This window comes from Perna viridis, chromosome 2 (assembly GCF_037379345.1).
Source record: "Perna viridis isolate PV_CMFRI_1.1 ecotype Kerala chromosome 2, ASM3737934v1, whole genome shotgun sequence".
NCBI classification, from domain to species: Eukaryota; Metazoa; Mollusca; class Bivalvia; order Mytilida; family Mytilidae; genus Perna; species Perna viridis.
The window spans coordinates 33,259,132-33,272,115 of NC_142446.1; the positions used below are offsets into that span (position 1 = coordinate 33,259,132).

Here is a 12,984-nt window from a genome sequence, read left to right on the forward strand (position 1 = left end):
ACCTGTTGTTTGCAGCAGCCTGCAATATATGAAACCAACAATAAATACAAAAAAAAAACACATAGAGGACCAGTGTCAGTTATACAAGGTTTATTTTTTTCTTTTGGCTGAAAATATTTATTTGGCCTATTTAAGTTAGCATCCATCAATTTCATAGCCTTATTCTTTTATTTTCCTTGAATACATAAGAAAATGCAGATGTATACACATTACTTAGAATTTGAGGTGACAAAATGTTTCAGACTTGTTCTTTTGAAAACTTAGTTAAAAGGGATATAACTAGCACATACAATCCTTGAACCGATCCATGCAACGATTTGAAGACTTGATGGCTGCTGACTGATGGATCGATAACCAATGACCGGTGACCAATCTGATCGCAGTTTTGTTATGTAAAATGACAAAATAACTGTTACAAATTATACAAATGTAAAATAAAAGTATAAATTATTGTTTAAATCTACTGCATTATGTAAATATGTGTAAAATTGAAAAAGGAAAACAATGGAAACTGTAAAATGTAATGACCACTCTGTGGTCCCGTGATGCAATCACCTGTTTAATGGTTCGGTTTGATGGATCGATGATTGTGGCAATTTTTGTTGCATGGATCAGTTCAGGTACTGTAAGATGAGCGACCAAAATTTTCAGGTATAATGTAAAATATAAGCAAAAAATTAACAAGCTTGAATACTGGGACATAACAAATTCGTCAATATACAAATTCATGGCCAGAACTTGAAAATGGGAAACAAAGACTATCTACTTACATAATATAGTGAATCGAATAAAATAGACTACATATAAACACTGAAGTATAGGAAAACATGACTTAACACACTTAAGTAAAATACTTGTACTAGCAATATGAACTCACACCAAAAGTAAAGTATTGATATTAAGTGCTCTGGAATGGTAAGCATGTATTGCTCTTCCGGAGACACCTGTAATATTGCAACTGAATGTAATCTGGTAATATTCTAGCAACAATAATGCAGCTCTTCAACATGACTCCCAAAGGGGTCATAAAAATGATGCAATATTTGATGTTGAGCTTGATATACAGACAAAAAATGCAAAATAACTACGTGTCAAAAATAAACTTGAAGATTTCGAAGGAAATGAAATGAATCTTTGTGAAATTTCAGTCATGACATGATGGTAGCATGATTACCACACGTAACTGCAATTGAAAAAAATAAGACCAATACCTGTCTGGACTTGCGTCACACTGCTGCTTCGATTCATAGTTTCTGAGGAAAATACCACCAAAAAAGTGTTACGGATAGATTTATGGAACTACGGAACATAATTCCCATAACAATTTCCTGATAATATGCACAACTACATATGGTGTTCTTGCTGCATACCAAGTTATATGAAGTTTTTAGTTATAGAGTTGCGATGAGTAGATAGTAAAGTTTTAAATTCACAGGGGCATAACTCCCATAAAAAAAATCAATCAAAATTTCCTGGTTATATGCACAGCTACACATGTTCTTGCTACATTACAAATTTCATGAAGTTCTGTCGGGTAGTTTTAGAGGAGTTGTGATGACATGCTGATACATCATGATTTATGGTAAATTTCTTAAGTTCAAAGGACATATCTCCCATAAAAATTCAAGAATCAAAATTTCCTAATAATATGCACATTTGATGTTCTTGTTACACACCAAGTTTAATGAAATTCAATTGGGTAGTTTCAAAGGAGTTGTGATGACAATCTTGTATCATTTTGTGTTGGGGACAAATGGAGTTTCCTAACTCCTAGACCTGTTTCTGCCTTTGGCAATCTTGGTAAACATACCATAGTGAATATGACCTAGCTCCTTATGACTTTCTCCAATACAGTTATATAACAGGAGCCAGTAAGTGTCAAGTAGATGTGGAATCAAATTGAAGATATAATGTCTCATCTGTGAGATAGAAACATCATGACTGTAAATGGTATAGTGATGACAACCATAAAACTTCAGAAAGTTGACAAAGGCTGTACATAGCTACTTTAAATGTGGCATAACACCCACCAAATTTGATTGATCAAAATCAGCGGCAGGAAATTCTCTTGAGTAGTTGGGAGACAAGTTGCAATGACAATAAAAAGCTTTGCCGTGCGCAGCATGGTGCAATTCCTAATATTCTGTGTGGACACAATATTAGTTTTTGACACTCTTTGATCCCTTGTAACCCAAAGACAGTGCAAGATACTCCAAAACTAATAGGAAATGCAGGCAGGTAGTTTCATATGGAATTTAAATAAAAAATCAACAAAATTGAACCAGCAGTAGTGTTTTTAGGGTGTGTCCTCATTTCGGCCCCTATAACTAGAAAATGTTAAATGTGACTTCTTAAAACAGAGTTTTGTTTAAAACAAAAAAAAAGAAAGGATAATTAAGCCTTTCACATCCATTTTAAATTTTTATCCCTTTTTTTGTCAAATGGCAGCAGCCAGTCACCCCGACTTCAAAAAAGCAAGTTTCCTCAATATATCAAAATTTTGACATTTGGTTTTTTATGACCAAATTATTTGCGGTTAAGTAAAAAGGACCGACAGATACCTACCTTCCAATTTCCATTTAGTGGGGTATAATGAGTAGAGTTAATTAGCCAAGTCAAATGATGTCATATGATGTCAACTCCAGGTTATATGTGATATTTTTGTGAACAAATGGGTTCTCATGGTGAAAATGTCCATACCATACTGATCAACAAGTTCAAAATGTGCACTTAAAAAACTGATTGGTTATGGTTTAATATCTTATAGCATAGATTTCATGCATTTCAGAATGAGAACCATGCCCTGCTTTGTACTAGTCTGACATGCTGATCCTAATCTCTATTTTGCCTAGCTCTAAGGAATAACAGTCGGCAGGTAGGCATGCTACCAATCGGACAGCTTATTCTGACTCTGAACCAAACAGTCATCTATTTCTTAATATGATAGGTTGAAAAGCATCGACTACCAATTTTTAAGTCTTTGGTGCCACTGCCAGGGATCCAACATAAGACGTCGTGTACTAGAAGCAAACACGCTACCAGGAGACCACTGGGGCTGTTTATAAAACAAGATGCACCAAGGAGCCTGAATCACTGACCTGGTTGAATTTCACCTTTCAAGGGCAATAAGTTAAGAAGTTGTCCAACAGTTTTGACTGGAGAAAACTTTGACAGGACTTATCATAAGGATCATTTCAGTAAATGAAAGTCTAAATCTATCATAGTTTTTAAGACATTGGCTGAAAACTGTAAAAAAAAAAAAAAAACCTCTCATTTTCCCCTGTAAAAGGCAATAACTCTTATAAGAAAGTGTCTGACAAATTTTATGCCTGAAGACTTGTAGTCCTAAAAATAAGGATCATTTCAGCTATTGAAAGAATTTGGTTAAACCCAACGGTTTTGGAGATATATGCGAAAAACTACTGTCTGATTCCTATGTTCTATTTTTACTAACAGTGGCCATGTTTTTCAACAGATCAAAAAAACCCACTTCAATTCTATGCAGGATACCCCAAGGAACATTCATACCAAGTTTGGTTCCAATTGGTCAAGTAGTGTCAGAGGAGAAGGTTTTTGAAAGAAATAACAAAAAAATAGCAAAAAAAGTTGAAAAAGGTCAATAACTCCAACATGGCATAATAGATTAAAATGAAAATTTCATCGCAGATAGATCTCATCATGCTGAACACTTTTACCCTCATGCCAGAACCTAACCGTATTGGAGATATATGCGAAAAACTATTGTCTAATGTTCTAATTTTAGTAACAGTAAATTTGTTAACCACGACAACAGATGCAAAGTGATGGCAATGGCTCACGTGGCCTTCGGCCAGGTGAGCTAAAAAAAGATGAATTAGTTGACAAATCTGTATTTGTGGTGGAAATTGTCATACAATAATAATCAACAAGTTAGAAATGTACTCCTTAAAACTTTGAAAGTGATGACTTGAGTCTTGTGGCGAAATCACATTCTAGCGCTCCTGGCCCAAAGGAGCATGTCAGCAATTGCCATCACTTAGCAGTGTAATTGACATTGTCGTACGTTATCATTTACAGTTTTTGAAAACTCATCTCCTCTAACATGACTAGACCAGTTAGAACCAAACTTGATGTAAATGTTCTTAGCGTGTTCTGCATAGAACTGATTACTGGATTTTGATCCATTAAAAAACATGGCAACCATTACCAAAAATAGAACATAGGGGTTAAAAAGTTCTCCACACACATCTCAATAACTATTTGGTTCAGCCAAATTCAAACATCATGTAAAAATGTTTAGCATGACGAGACTTATCAGTGGTCAAATCTTTGTGTAAACCTCTTAGCCTTGTTGAAGTTCATTGCCCTTTTTTCCGATGTTTTTTTTTTCACAATTTTTGATGTTATTTTTTTTTCAAAAATCTTCTCTTCTGATACTACGAGACCAATTAGAACCAAACTTGGTAAGAATGTTCCCTATAGTGTTCTGCATAAAACTGATGTGAGGATTTTTGATCCATAGAAAAACATGGCTGCCATTACTAAAAATAGAACACAGGGGTCAGACAGAATTTTTCAGCATATATCTCCAAAACTGTCAGGTTTAGCCAAAGCCTGACATAGGGTAAAAGTGTTCAGCATGATAAGATCGATCCATGGTGAAATTTGCAAATAAATCTGTTTCGCCATGTCTGAGTTACTGCCCTTTGTTCAAACTTTTTTTTTCAATTTTTCATGTTATTACTTTAAAAAAATTCATCCTCAGAAACAATTGGACAAAATTTTATGAAAATTGATATGAATGTTCCTTAGGTATTTTTATTTTTTTATCCAAGAAAAAACATGGCTGCTTTTACAAAAATAGAATGTTGCTTATCAAGACACATGAGTCATTCAGGTTCTGAAAAGCCTCTAGAATCAATTGCTTTTCAGAAGTTAGTGAGGTATTGCTTTAACAGGCTTATCATATGAGCTGTGATATAAAAAAAAACTCCACATGCAGTGGTTGAAGTAATATTGCCTCATACAACTGAAAAAATTGATATTAAATGAGACAAAAAAAGTCTAAGTCAGTATTGTTTTTTAGTTCATTTATCGTTATATAAAAACAGTTAAAGCTACTACATATTATATATACACTTTTAAAGTGTAACCAACATTTACACCTGGCAAAATGTGTGCAGTCAATCAACACTGCATACCTTTATTTTACAAAGACTGTTGCAACAGATATACAAGTGAGCGATGACATTTATCATGTTCTGAAAATAAACTAAGTGGATCACTAAGAAATACTTGCATTTTTAAGATGGTTAAACTTTAACCTTACTTAAAGCAAGTAAAATAGTTAGCTTCTGGGGATAGAGTTGGTCCTCCCTTCATTGAATGACCATTACCTGGTGAACTTTCTTGGGAAGGAAATATGGACAATTGACAAGGATTAAAACTTCATATTATTTCATACTTATTTAAATCAATAGAAACTCCATTGTCCATTGTAACTACCTAAAGAAGTTAATCAGATACTGGTAATACAATCAGAAGATGACGGTACCAACTCAATTCTCTGAAGTTAAGTTAAATATTAAACTTGTTCAAATAAATGACAAAATCATTAAAAAAAATGATGACTAATTTGATTAATTTATAGATTGCAAAAAAGGATGTATCAATACATTAATTTATTTGTAATGTATTAAGTCCATGAATGGAACAATCATGACTAGTACTCTGTACATATACACAGAAACATTTACATGTTTAAGGAATCAACCATTTTATTAATGAAGAGGGGGGTGGGGGGGGGGTCATCAGATATTTTTTTAAAGCAAGATTTATTTTACTACACCACCTAAAGAATTAAAAATTGGTTAACATTTCCTCCATTCACTAAATAGCAATGTACTGGTTTTAAAATATGAATAAAAATTTTAGGCTGTTTGCGTTTATTTGAAAAAAAAAATTCTCAACAAAATATCCTAGACTCCTTCAAGAAAAAATGGTCAAAGTCAATCTAATCGTAAATAATTCGTCCAGATTGCCAGTCTAATTAAAAATACTAGAAGATTGAAACACATAACATAAAAGATGGCAACAACCTGTAAACACTATTGACAGATCAAACCCAGGAAGACAATATGCATTGTCTGAAGAAAGGGTCAGAAAGAATTCAAAAAGTCTTCTACATGTTAATTAAAATATTACAAAATTACTTCAACACATGCCCATTTTCATAATAGTAATTTTTATTTTAAACCATGATTATTTATTTATGAAGATAACATACACATTATGCATAGTAACAAGAGTGTGTTTTTTTCTCCTCTTTGAACCCAATCTACAGTTATCATATTCTTGGCTCATTTATACCACTAACAGTAAATACATTCAAAATACAACAAAATGAACTAGGTAAACGTAAGTAATGTACATTGTCTTATAATTTTGGGCAGACACTTTCTGATTTGGTGGGTTTAAATTGTACAAATCAATGCTTAATTTTTACAGAATAAAAAGGTAAAATAACAAAAGTTTACTAATCTGCTACTATGAATTTTAGTTTAAGTTGATAAAATTGTATCATTTAATTAAAGGAATCCACCTAAGTAAAATTCTGTAGAGAAGATCTATTACTTTGTTCATTTAGCTCACACTGTCAAACAAATGATAGTTCACAGGTATCAATTATTGCAGGAGGATTTTTAACATTTTTTTTTTATTGAAAAGAAACAAAATCGTTGTTCATGATCAAGTTACAATATCTGACATCCATCATCTATCCATTTATGATCATTTCTCTCACTTAACAGTATAACAGGGGTATTTATATTGAATTTCTTGAATATTGATTGAATTTAGTTGGTATCTATACTAGTAAAAAACGAAATGGCTTAATTTCATCTTCCAAGTTTGTATCGCCTACATATACTCAATACATATCAAAAATACTAAAACCAGCAATGCTTAACAAAAGGAATAAAACATCTTGTATAAAAAAAAACAATAAGGTCAATTGTAAAACTTGAATGTGCCATCCTCAATCAGGACTAATAATCTCCAAATAAAATTATCCTGAGAGAACACACAGGCACTATTACTCCTTGTTTTGACATTCTAAAAATAGCACCATAAAAAGATTTAAGCACTAGCATTCAAAAAAAAAGAAGAGATTCATTCGTTATAAAAAGATCACAACTAATTTCTCAAGTTAATTGCTTTAAGGTAATTTACATCTATCATTATGGGCATACTACATGTACATGTACATGCATAATTTTATTAACTTTGCTCCTGTTGGTCCATAGTTTTTACAGAGCAATTTTAAGGACTTTGCCATGAAACCTAAAATATACTTTTAAAAATGTCAAGGCAAAGCTGCTGAGGGTCTCATAAAATATTTGATCTCCTCAAAGACATATATATTTTATTCAAATACATGTATGTGGTGGTGTAAATGTCAAAAACATCTATGAAGCCAATACCAGTATATTTCTTAATATATTCATATGGTGAGTAAACAAAAGTTCATTCCTGAGATGGGCCATAGCATTTTCTGAATCAGCCCTAATAAAATCTCCCTCCTGGTTTTTCTGAATTCCAAATTTCAGAAAAAAACCTGACACATACTCTCATATGTTTACTTTCGTATGTTTACTTGTTATAGGTATGCCTTTTATTAACAAATATATTAATTTCTGTCTACAATGGTATGAAAATTTAGTACCACTACATTTACAACGTTACATCACAAAGTTTCCACTTAATTTTACTAAATTCTTATACCTATGAAAGTACTACTCAACTGTTTATTAGATGGCAAAATATGAAAATTGTTTTGTATTTACTCTGACAGCAGCTAGAAATGTTTAGCAATGCAATTTCTCAATATCGCTGGTAATATTATTCCATACATACATGAAATATATATTTATTTTAAAATCAATGAATCATGAAACAGTAAAAACCGCCATTTTTATGGTGACACTTGTCAATATAAATAATCGGACAAAAAGTAATTGACCTTGAAAGTTGCTTTTACTCAGAATAATACCAAAATGATATAAGCAACATAACTTATATTATGGATCACATTTTTCAAATAAAATTGTGTACAAGGTGTTTTTTTACAGTTACAAAATTGTTCAAAAAATTGAAATGCACCATAAACAATGAATACATATATGAGCTCTTGATAAACACAATGATTGTCTGAAGATTGAAAATAATTACACTATGAAAGGGCCCACAAGCTAAATATTATCATTTTACCTTAAAATACAAGATAGTTTTTTTATGGGAAAAAAAGTTGTAAAATTTCACATCAAACCCAAAACGTGCAAGAGCTTGTGATGAAATACATTTGGACATATTTTTTTGTAAGCAGTTTTGCATTAAGCCATAATAAGACGAATACACATGAAACAAAGTGAAACCATCTCTTTGAAACATTAAGGTAAAACAAGGGAGATAATCCAGAAAATCTTAAACCTTTCAAAGCTATGTTGCATAATTTAACAACTATACATATATTAAATTATATTGTATCTATCTTAACCTCTTAAATGTTCTGACTACAGTTAATTTTGTAAAGAAATTCAAAGTGACCTTTAAACTTTCTTACATAATCTTTCCATATTGTATAATGATTCAATCTAAATAAACTGATATAAAAGCAGAATTCTGATTAATTGAATATTAACTAGACAATAACAGCTGTAGAGGATTATGCCATTTACACCCCCCATTGTGGAAGAGGACAACAAAATTCACATTTTGTTTTCTCTTATTCCTTTGATGTTATTTTCACCTTCTACCTATCTCAGAAAATTTCAATTCATCTAGTTGATAGTTTTTTTTTTGTTACCGAAAGTTGGATGGAAAATAATTAATGACACAGACACATTCTGGAGAAATCTCCATATCATACTGATGACATGCACAATGTACACATAAAACAAACATAATCCTCTCAAAAAAATTTTGATATCAAAAGGTTATATCATAATTACTAAAGGAGGTAAACCTAGGATAAGGGACATAACTCATGTAATCAAAGATATGTTTGTATTACATTCAATTTCACTGAAGTCTTTCAAACTTTCATTTGAAACAGAATGAAATCAGTCCACGATACTTTGATGCTTACACGAGATTGATGTAAAATGGTGTATACGAATGTTCCAATAATTTGTAAGAGATGTATCCCTTACCCTAGGTCTACCTCCTTAAGCACCAAAAAAAGTAACCTTTAGCAGTATCTTATATTCTTATCTTCAAAAAAAGTCTCTAGTCAAAAGCTCTATACAAATATGTGAAAGAGACCCACAGCTAGAACTGCAACAGCTTGCAAAAAAGATGCTACCAGTCTCTGCAAACTTGTTTTGAATGATGAAGCCCTTTCTTTGTAAAAAAAAAACAAATTCCTACTATGGGCAGATGGAAATGGCCAATTTCAAACCAGCTGTAGTTTTGGTCTACAAGAGTATAATTTGAGTGCATTCTATCATGAAAAAGTCCTTTGTTTAGTTTTTCACTCCATATTCCAATTTTTTTACTGACTGTCCATGGGATCCAAGAAGCAGTTTCTCTTCTGATTTCCAATGGGTTTTTGTGTCAAGACAATTTTATAAATCTCCACAGAGTTCTAATTTGTGCATACATCACATGTTAACCTGAAATGTACAGATTTTATTGACACATGTTAAATTATATTCAATTTACTAGACTATTTGTCTGCAGTTTCAACATTTTTAAACATGTAGTTCACTTGGTGTGAAATTCTTAAGTTTCAAAAGCTATTATTAGGAACTATGTAAACAAAATAATTAAAATCAAACTCATGGTGCAGTTACTGAGATTTATTTTTGTATTCAGTAATATGAGAACCACACTTCTCCTTTTGTGCTGGCTGAGATATATTGGTGAAAATTAACTTTGCCAACCTTTAAAATTGCAGTTTTCTGTCAACTGCATTTGCCCACAAAATTAGATTTTTTTTTATTATGTAAAAATTGTCCTCTATGTTACAAATTACACCACTAATAGATATGTACACATTACAAATAGGAAGACAAAATTATGTCTTTATGTTTCTATATTATTAAATTCCCATCACTGAATGTCAATCAAAACAATACTCTACAGCTGGAAATAATGTTATTGTGCTTGAGTCAAGATCTTGAAAAACATGTACCATCAAATCTGGATTAACGACAACCTGTATTCAACAATAACATGTCTTAAAGACTATTTACAATCTGTGATAAATGAACCTGTATTAATGCGACCATGATTTTGCTCTCCCCTGGAAGGGCACATAAAACATGTTCGACAACAATTAAGAAGACTGATATTATACATGTATAAGTAAAATAACAAAATCACAGTATTTTCGGTTAAGATAGCATCCCTTTCCACTTTTCCACAGCCAAATGCACAAATCTTACCCTACTGGCGCACATGGTCCATACTGCAAGATTTTTAGTGAATCTGGATTACTTATTTACCTTCAGATCTTACCATAGTGGTGCAAATGATCCATGCTACAAGTTTTTTTGTCGAATCTAGATTGCTCATTTACTTTGGTTTCATTTGTACATGTTTTTTTTTTGTTTTTCATCTCCTTTGTTGTGTGAGTCTGTTTTCCCTGTTTAGTCTTTATCCTTGGATTATATTTTTTGATTATCGCTCAAATCTTGATTCCTTTGGTTACTCTTAATTAACAACCTACTGATTTAAATTACCTTATAAGAAAATTTCCTATTAATGTCCTTTTTGAGCTTCTTTGGCAGCTAAAATCAGGGGCTGTAAGTTTGCTAATGGTTTGGCTAATCGTAAAAATGGATGCTAAAATAAAAAACAGAAGAAAATGAAAAGTTGAATAGTTACAGAGAGTACTCTAAAATTTCTTAATTTCAGGTTTCTATGAGGAAACTCTAAATTAAGATAGCTTTCCCACACTTACAGTTTGCTCTCCAAACTAAACAAATCCTTTTAGAAATTCATTTTTTTCTATTTGCCAAAGTGAAACATATAAAAAAAATTCCCCCACCACAAAAATAACACTTGCCCTGGGTGATTGGAAAGTTGGGAGAGTTCAGTGCCAGAACACTGTACAGGCAGACTGTTGGATACCACTAGCATCTGTTAATTTGAGGTGTAGCAATTTACATAAAAAATCGGGTGTACTGAGTATTGAATAAGGCAGGAGTGTAAAAGCTTTGAAATAGTGAATATAACCACTGCACACAAGATCAGTCAACATTTAACAAATATCTAACACTACTTCTGTAACATTAAAGAGTTTTTAAGAGAAGTGTGATTAACTACAGTACCGAGAGAACAAGACCCTTCATACCATCCAACTCAAAATAGCATAAACATACTAAAAGCTTTAATTACCTTTAAGAGATCAGAAGCACTACAACGTTTGTCTACATCCACTTCTAAACATTTATCCAAGAAGTCTTGGAACACAGGAGATAGCTTGTGTTTTTCTTTTATCTCTGGTTTACCATTTGTGGCTATTAAATATAAAGCCTACAAAAAAACAATATCACTAAATCAATTTATGATTGCATCTTATTTTGTCTTTAATGGGTACTACATAATGTTTTTTTTTTAATGTGTCTGTACAAGTAAAACTATAAAGACATAAAGAAATAAGAAATTGCTCACTGATATATACCTAGGAATTTAGATGATGGGAGGAGGTTTCAAGATATTATTGGTCATTATATTTTCCATATGATGCATGAAACTATCAAAATTTTCCCACAAAAGAGAGATTTCAATCCCTGGAACACTTCCTCAATGTAAGGTTTCTCCTCCATATTCATTTAAGAGTAGATTGCTACCTATAGCAATAAATGTCTTCCTCTTACAATTATAATGTAAAAAAAAACAAGAAATCTACATCTGACAACATCTGTGATACAATAAATGCTTACTTGAACAGGCTTTCTGTTATAATCAGGTATTGTAAGGCGTAAATAAAGCAGTTTATAAAGAAACAAAACATTATTCCACAACTTATAGGCTACGCTATGAATTTCTTTCAGCATGATTTGATGTTGTCTTGTTTTTTTTTTTTTGGAAGATTTTATTTTCTCTTTCCCTTTTATCCTGTTCTCAGTATTTTCACACTACTAGGAATTAGCACGTTATTGTGTATAGAAAATTTGATATAACAAATGTATCAGTAAAATAGTGCATTTTTTCTACTTACTCGAAGTGGGTTTTCATTCAAATAAGGTGGTTCCCCTTCAATCATTTCTATTGCCATGATGCCCAAACTCCAAACATCTACCTTTGGACCATACTGTTTTCTGTAATGAAAAATAAAAGGTACACAGAAGAACAGTCTATGTGTGTGACATTCTGAGAGACAATACTGGACATTCAAACATTGAAATTAACAGATTCAAACATATGTCTACTGGACCTAAAGATTGACTACCAATCGAAGTATTGAAAAAATACTGGACATCCTCAGGAAGTAAAATTTGTTACGGGAATCACCCCCATAGAATATTTAAATGAGCAGGCTTTAAATGTAACATACCTTGTAACAACCTCAGGGGCCATCCAATATGGTGTACCAACCATTGTAGATCGCTTGTTCTGTTCAGGCGATAATTGAGCACAAAAACCAAAATCAGCTGAAATCATAAAATTTCTTTTGAGTTTTTGTCTCCACGAGAAAAATTATACTGTGAAAGTACTTTAATTCATGGATACCAATTTTCAGGGATTAGGGAAGAAACACAAGTTTGTGTATTCTTGAATTAGTGGTTTTGATCAAGGGTCTGGAAATTTTGACATCCCATGCCGGTCATCAGACGTCTGTGTCAGTCATGCTCAGATCGGAAAACTTAAAAAAAAAACTTGTACATGTAGTTATTTTAAGATAAATATTGGAATTTGTGTTATTTCATCACATATTCTGTCTTTTATAAAATATCTGAACGAGTGAATGAGTTCAGTTTTGACCACACATGGACGTTC

General features: G+C 32.0%; 1 protein-coding gene across 4 annotated transcripts in view; it reads right to left on the reverse strand.

Moving 5' to 3' along the window:
• Positions 1–5,932: 5,932 nt before the first annotated feature.
• The window catches only part of LOC148624712 (serine/threonine-protein kinase PAK 2-like), a 36,165-nt gene continuing 29,113 nt past the window's right edge, over positions 5,933–12,984 (reverse strand). For 3 of the 4 annotated variants that reach the window (XM_088567556.1, XM_088567558.1, XM_088567559.1), the window contains 5 exons: positions 12,542–12,638; positions 12,206–12,305; positions 11,380–11,517; positions 10,722–10,824; positions 9,511–9,650 (listed from right to left, as the gene is read on the reverse strand). In XM_088567556.1, the coding sequence (XP_088423682.1) occupies positions 10,741–10,824; positions 11,380–11,517; positions 12,206–12,305; positions 12,542–12,638 (419 nt within the window). In that variant the 3' untranslated portion in view covers positions 9,511–9,650; positions 10,722–10,740. Of the gene's footprint in view, positions 9,651–10,721; positions 10,825–11,379; positions 11,518–12,205; positions 12,306–12,541; positions 12,639–12,984 lie in introns of all 4 variants that reach the window. The other variant, XM_088567557.1, reaches the window with a different exon arrangement.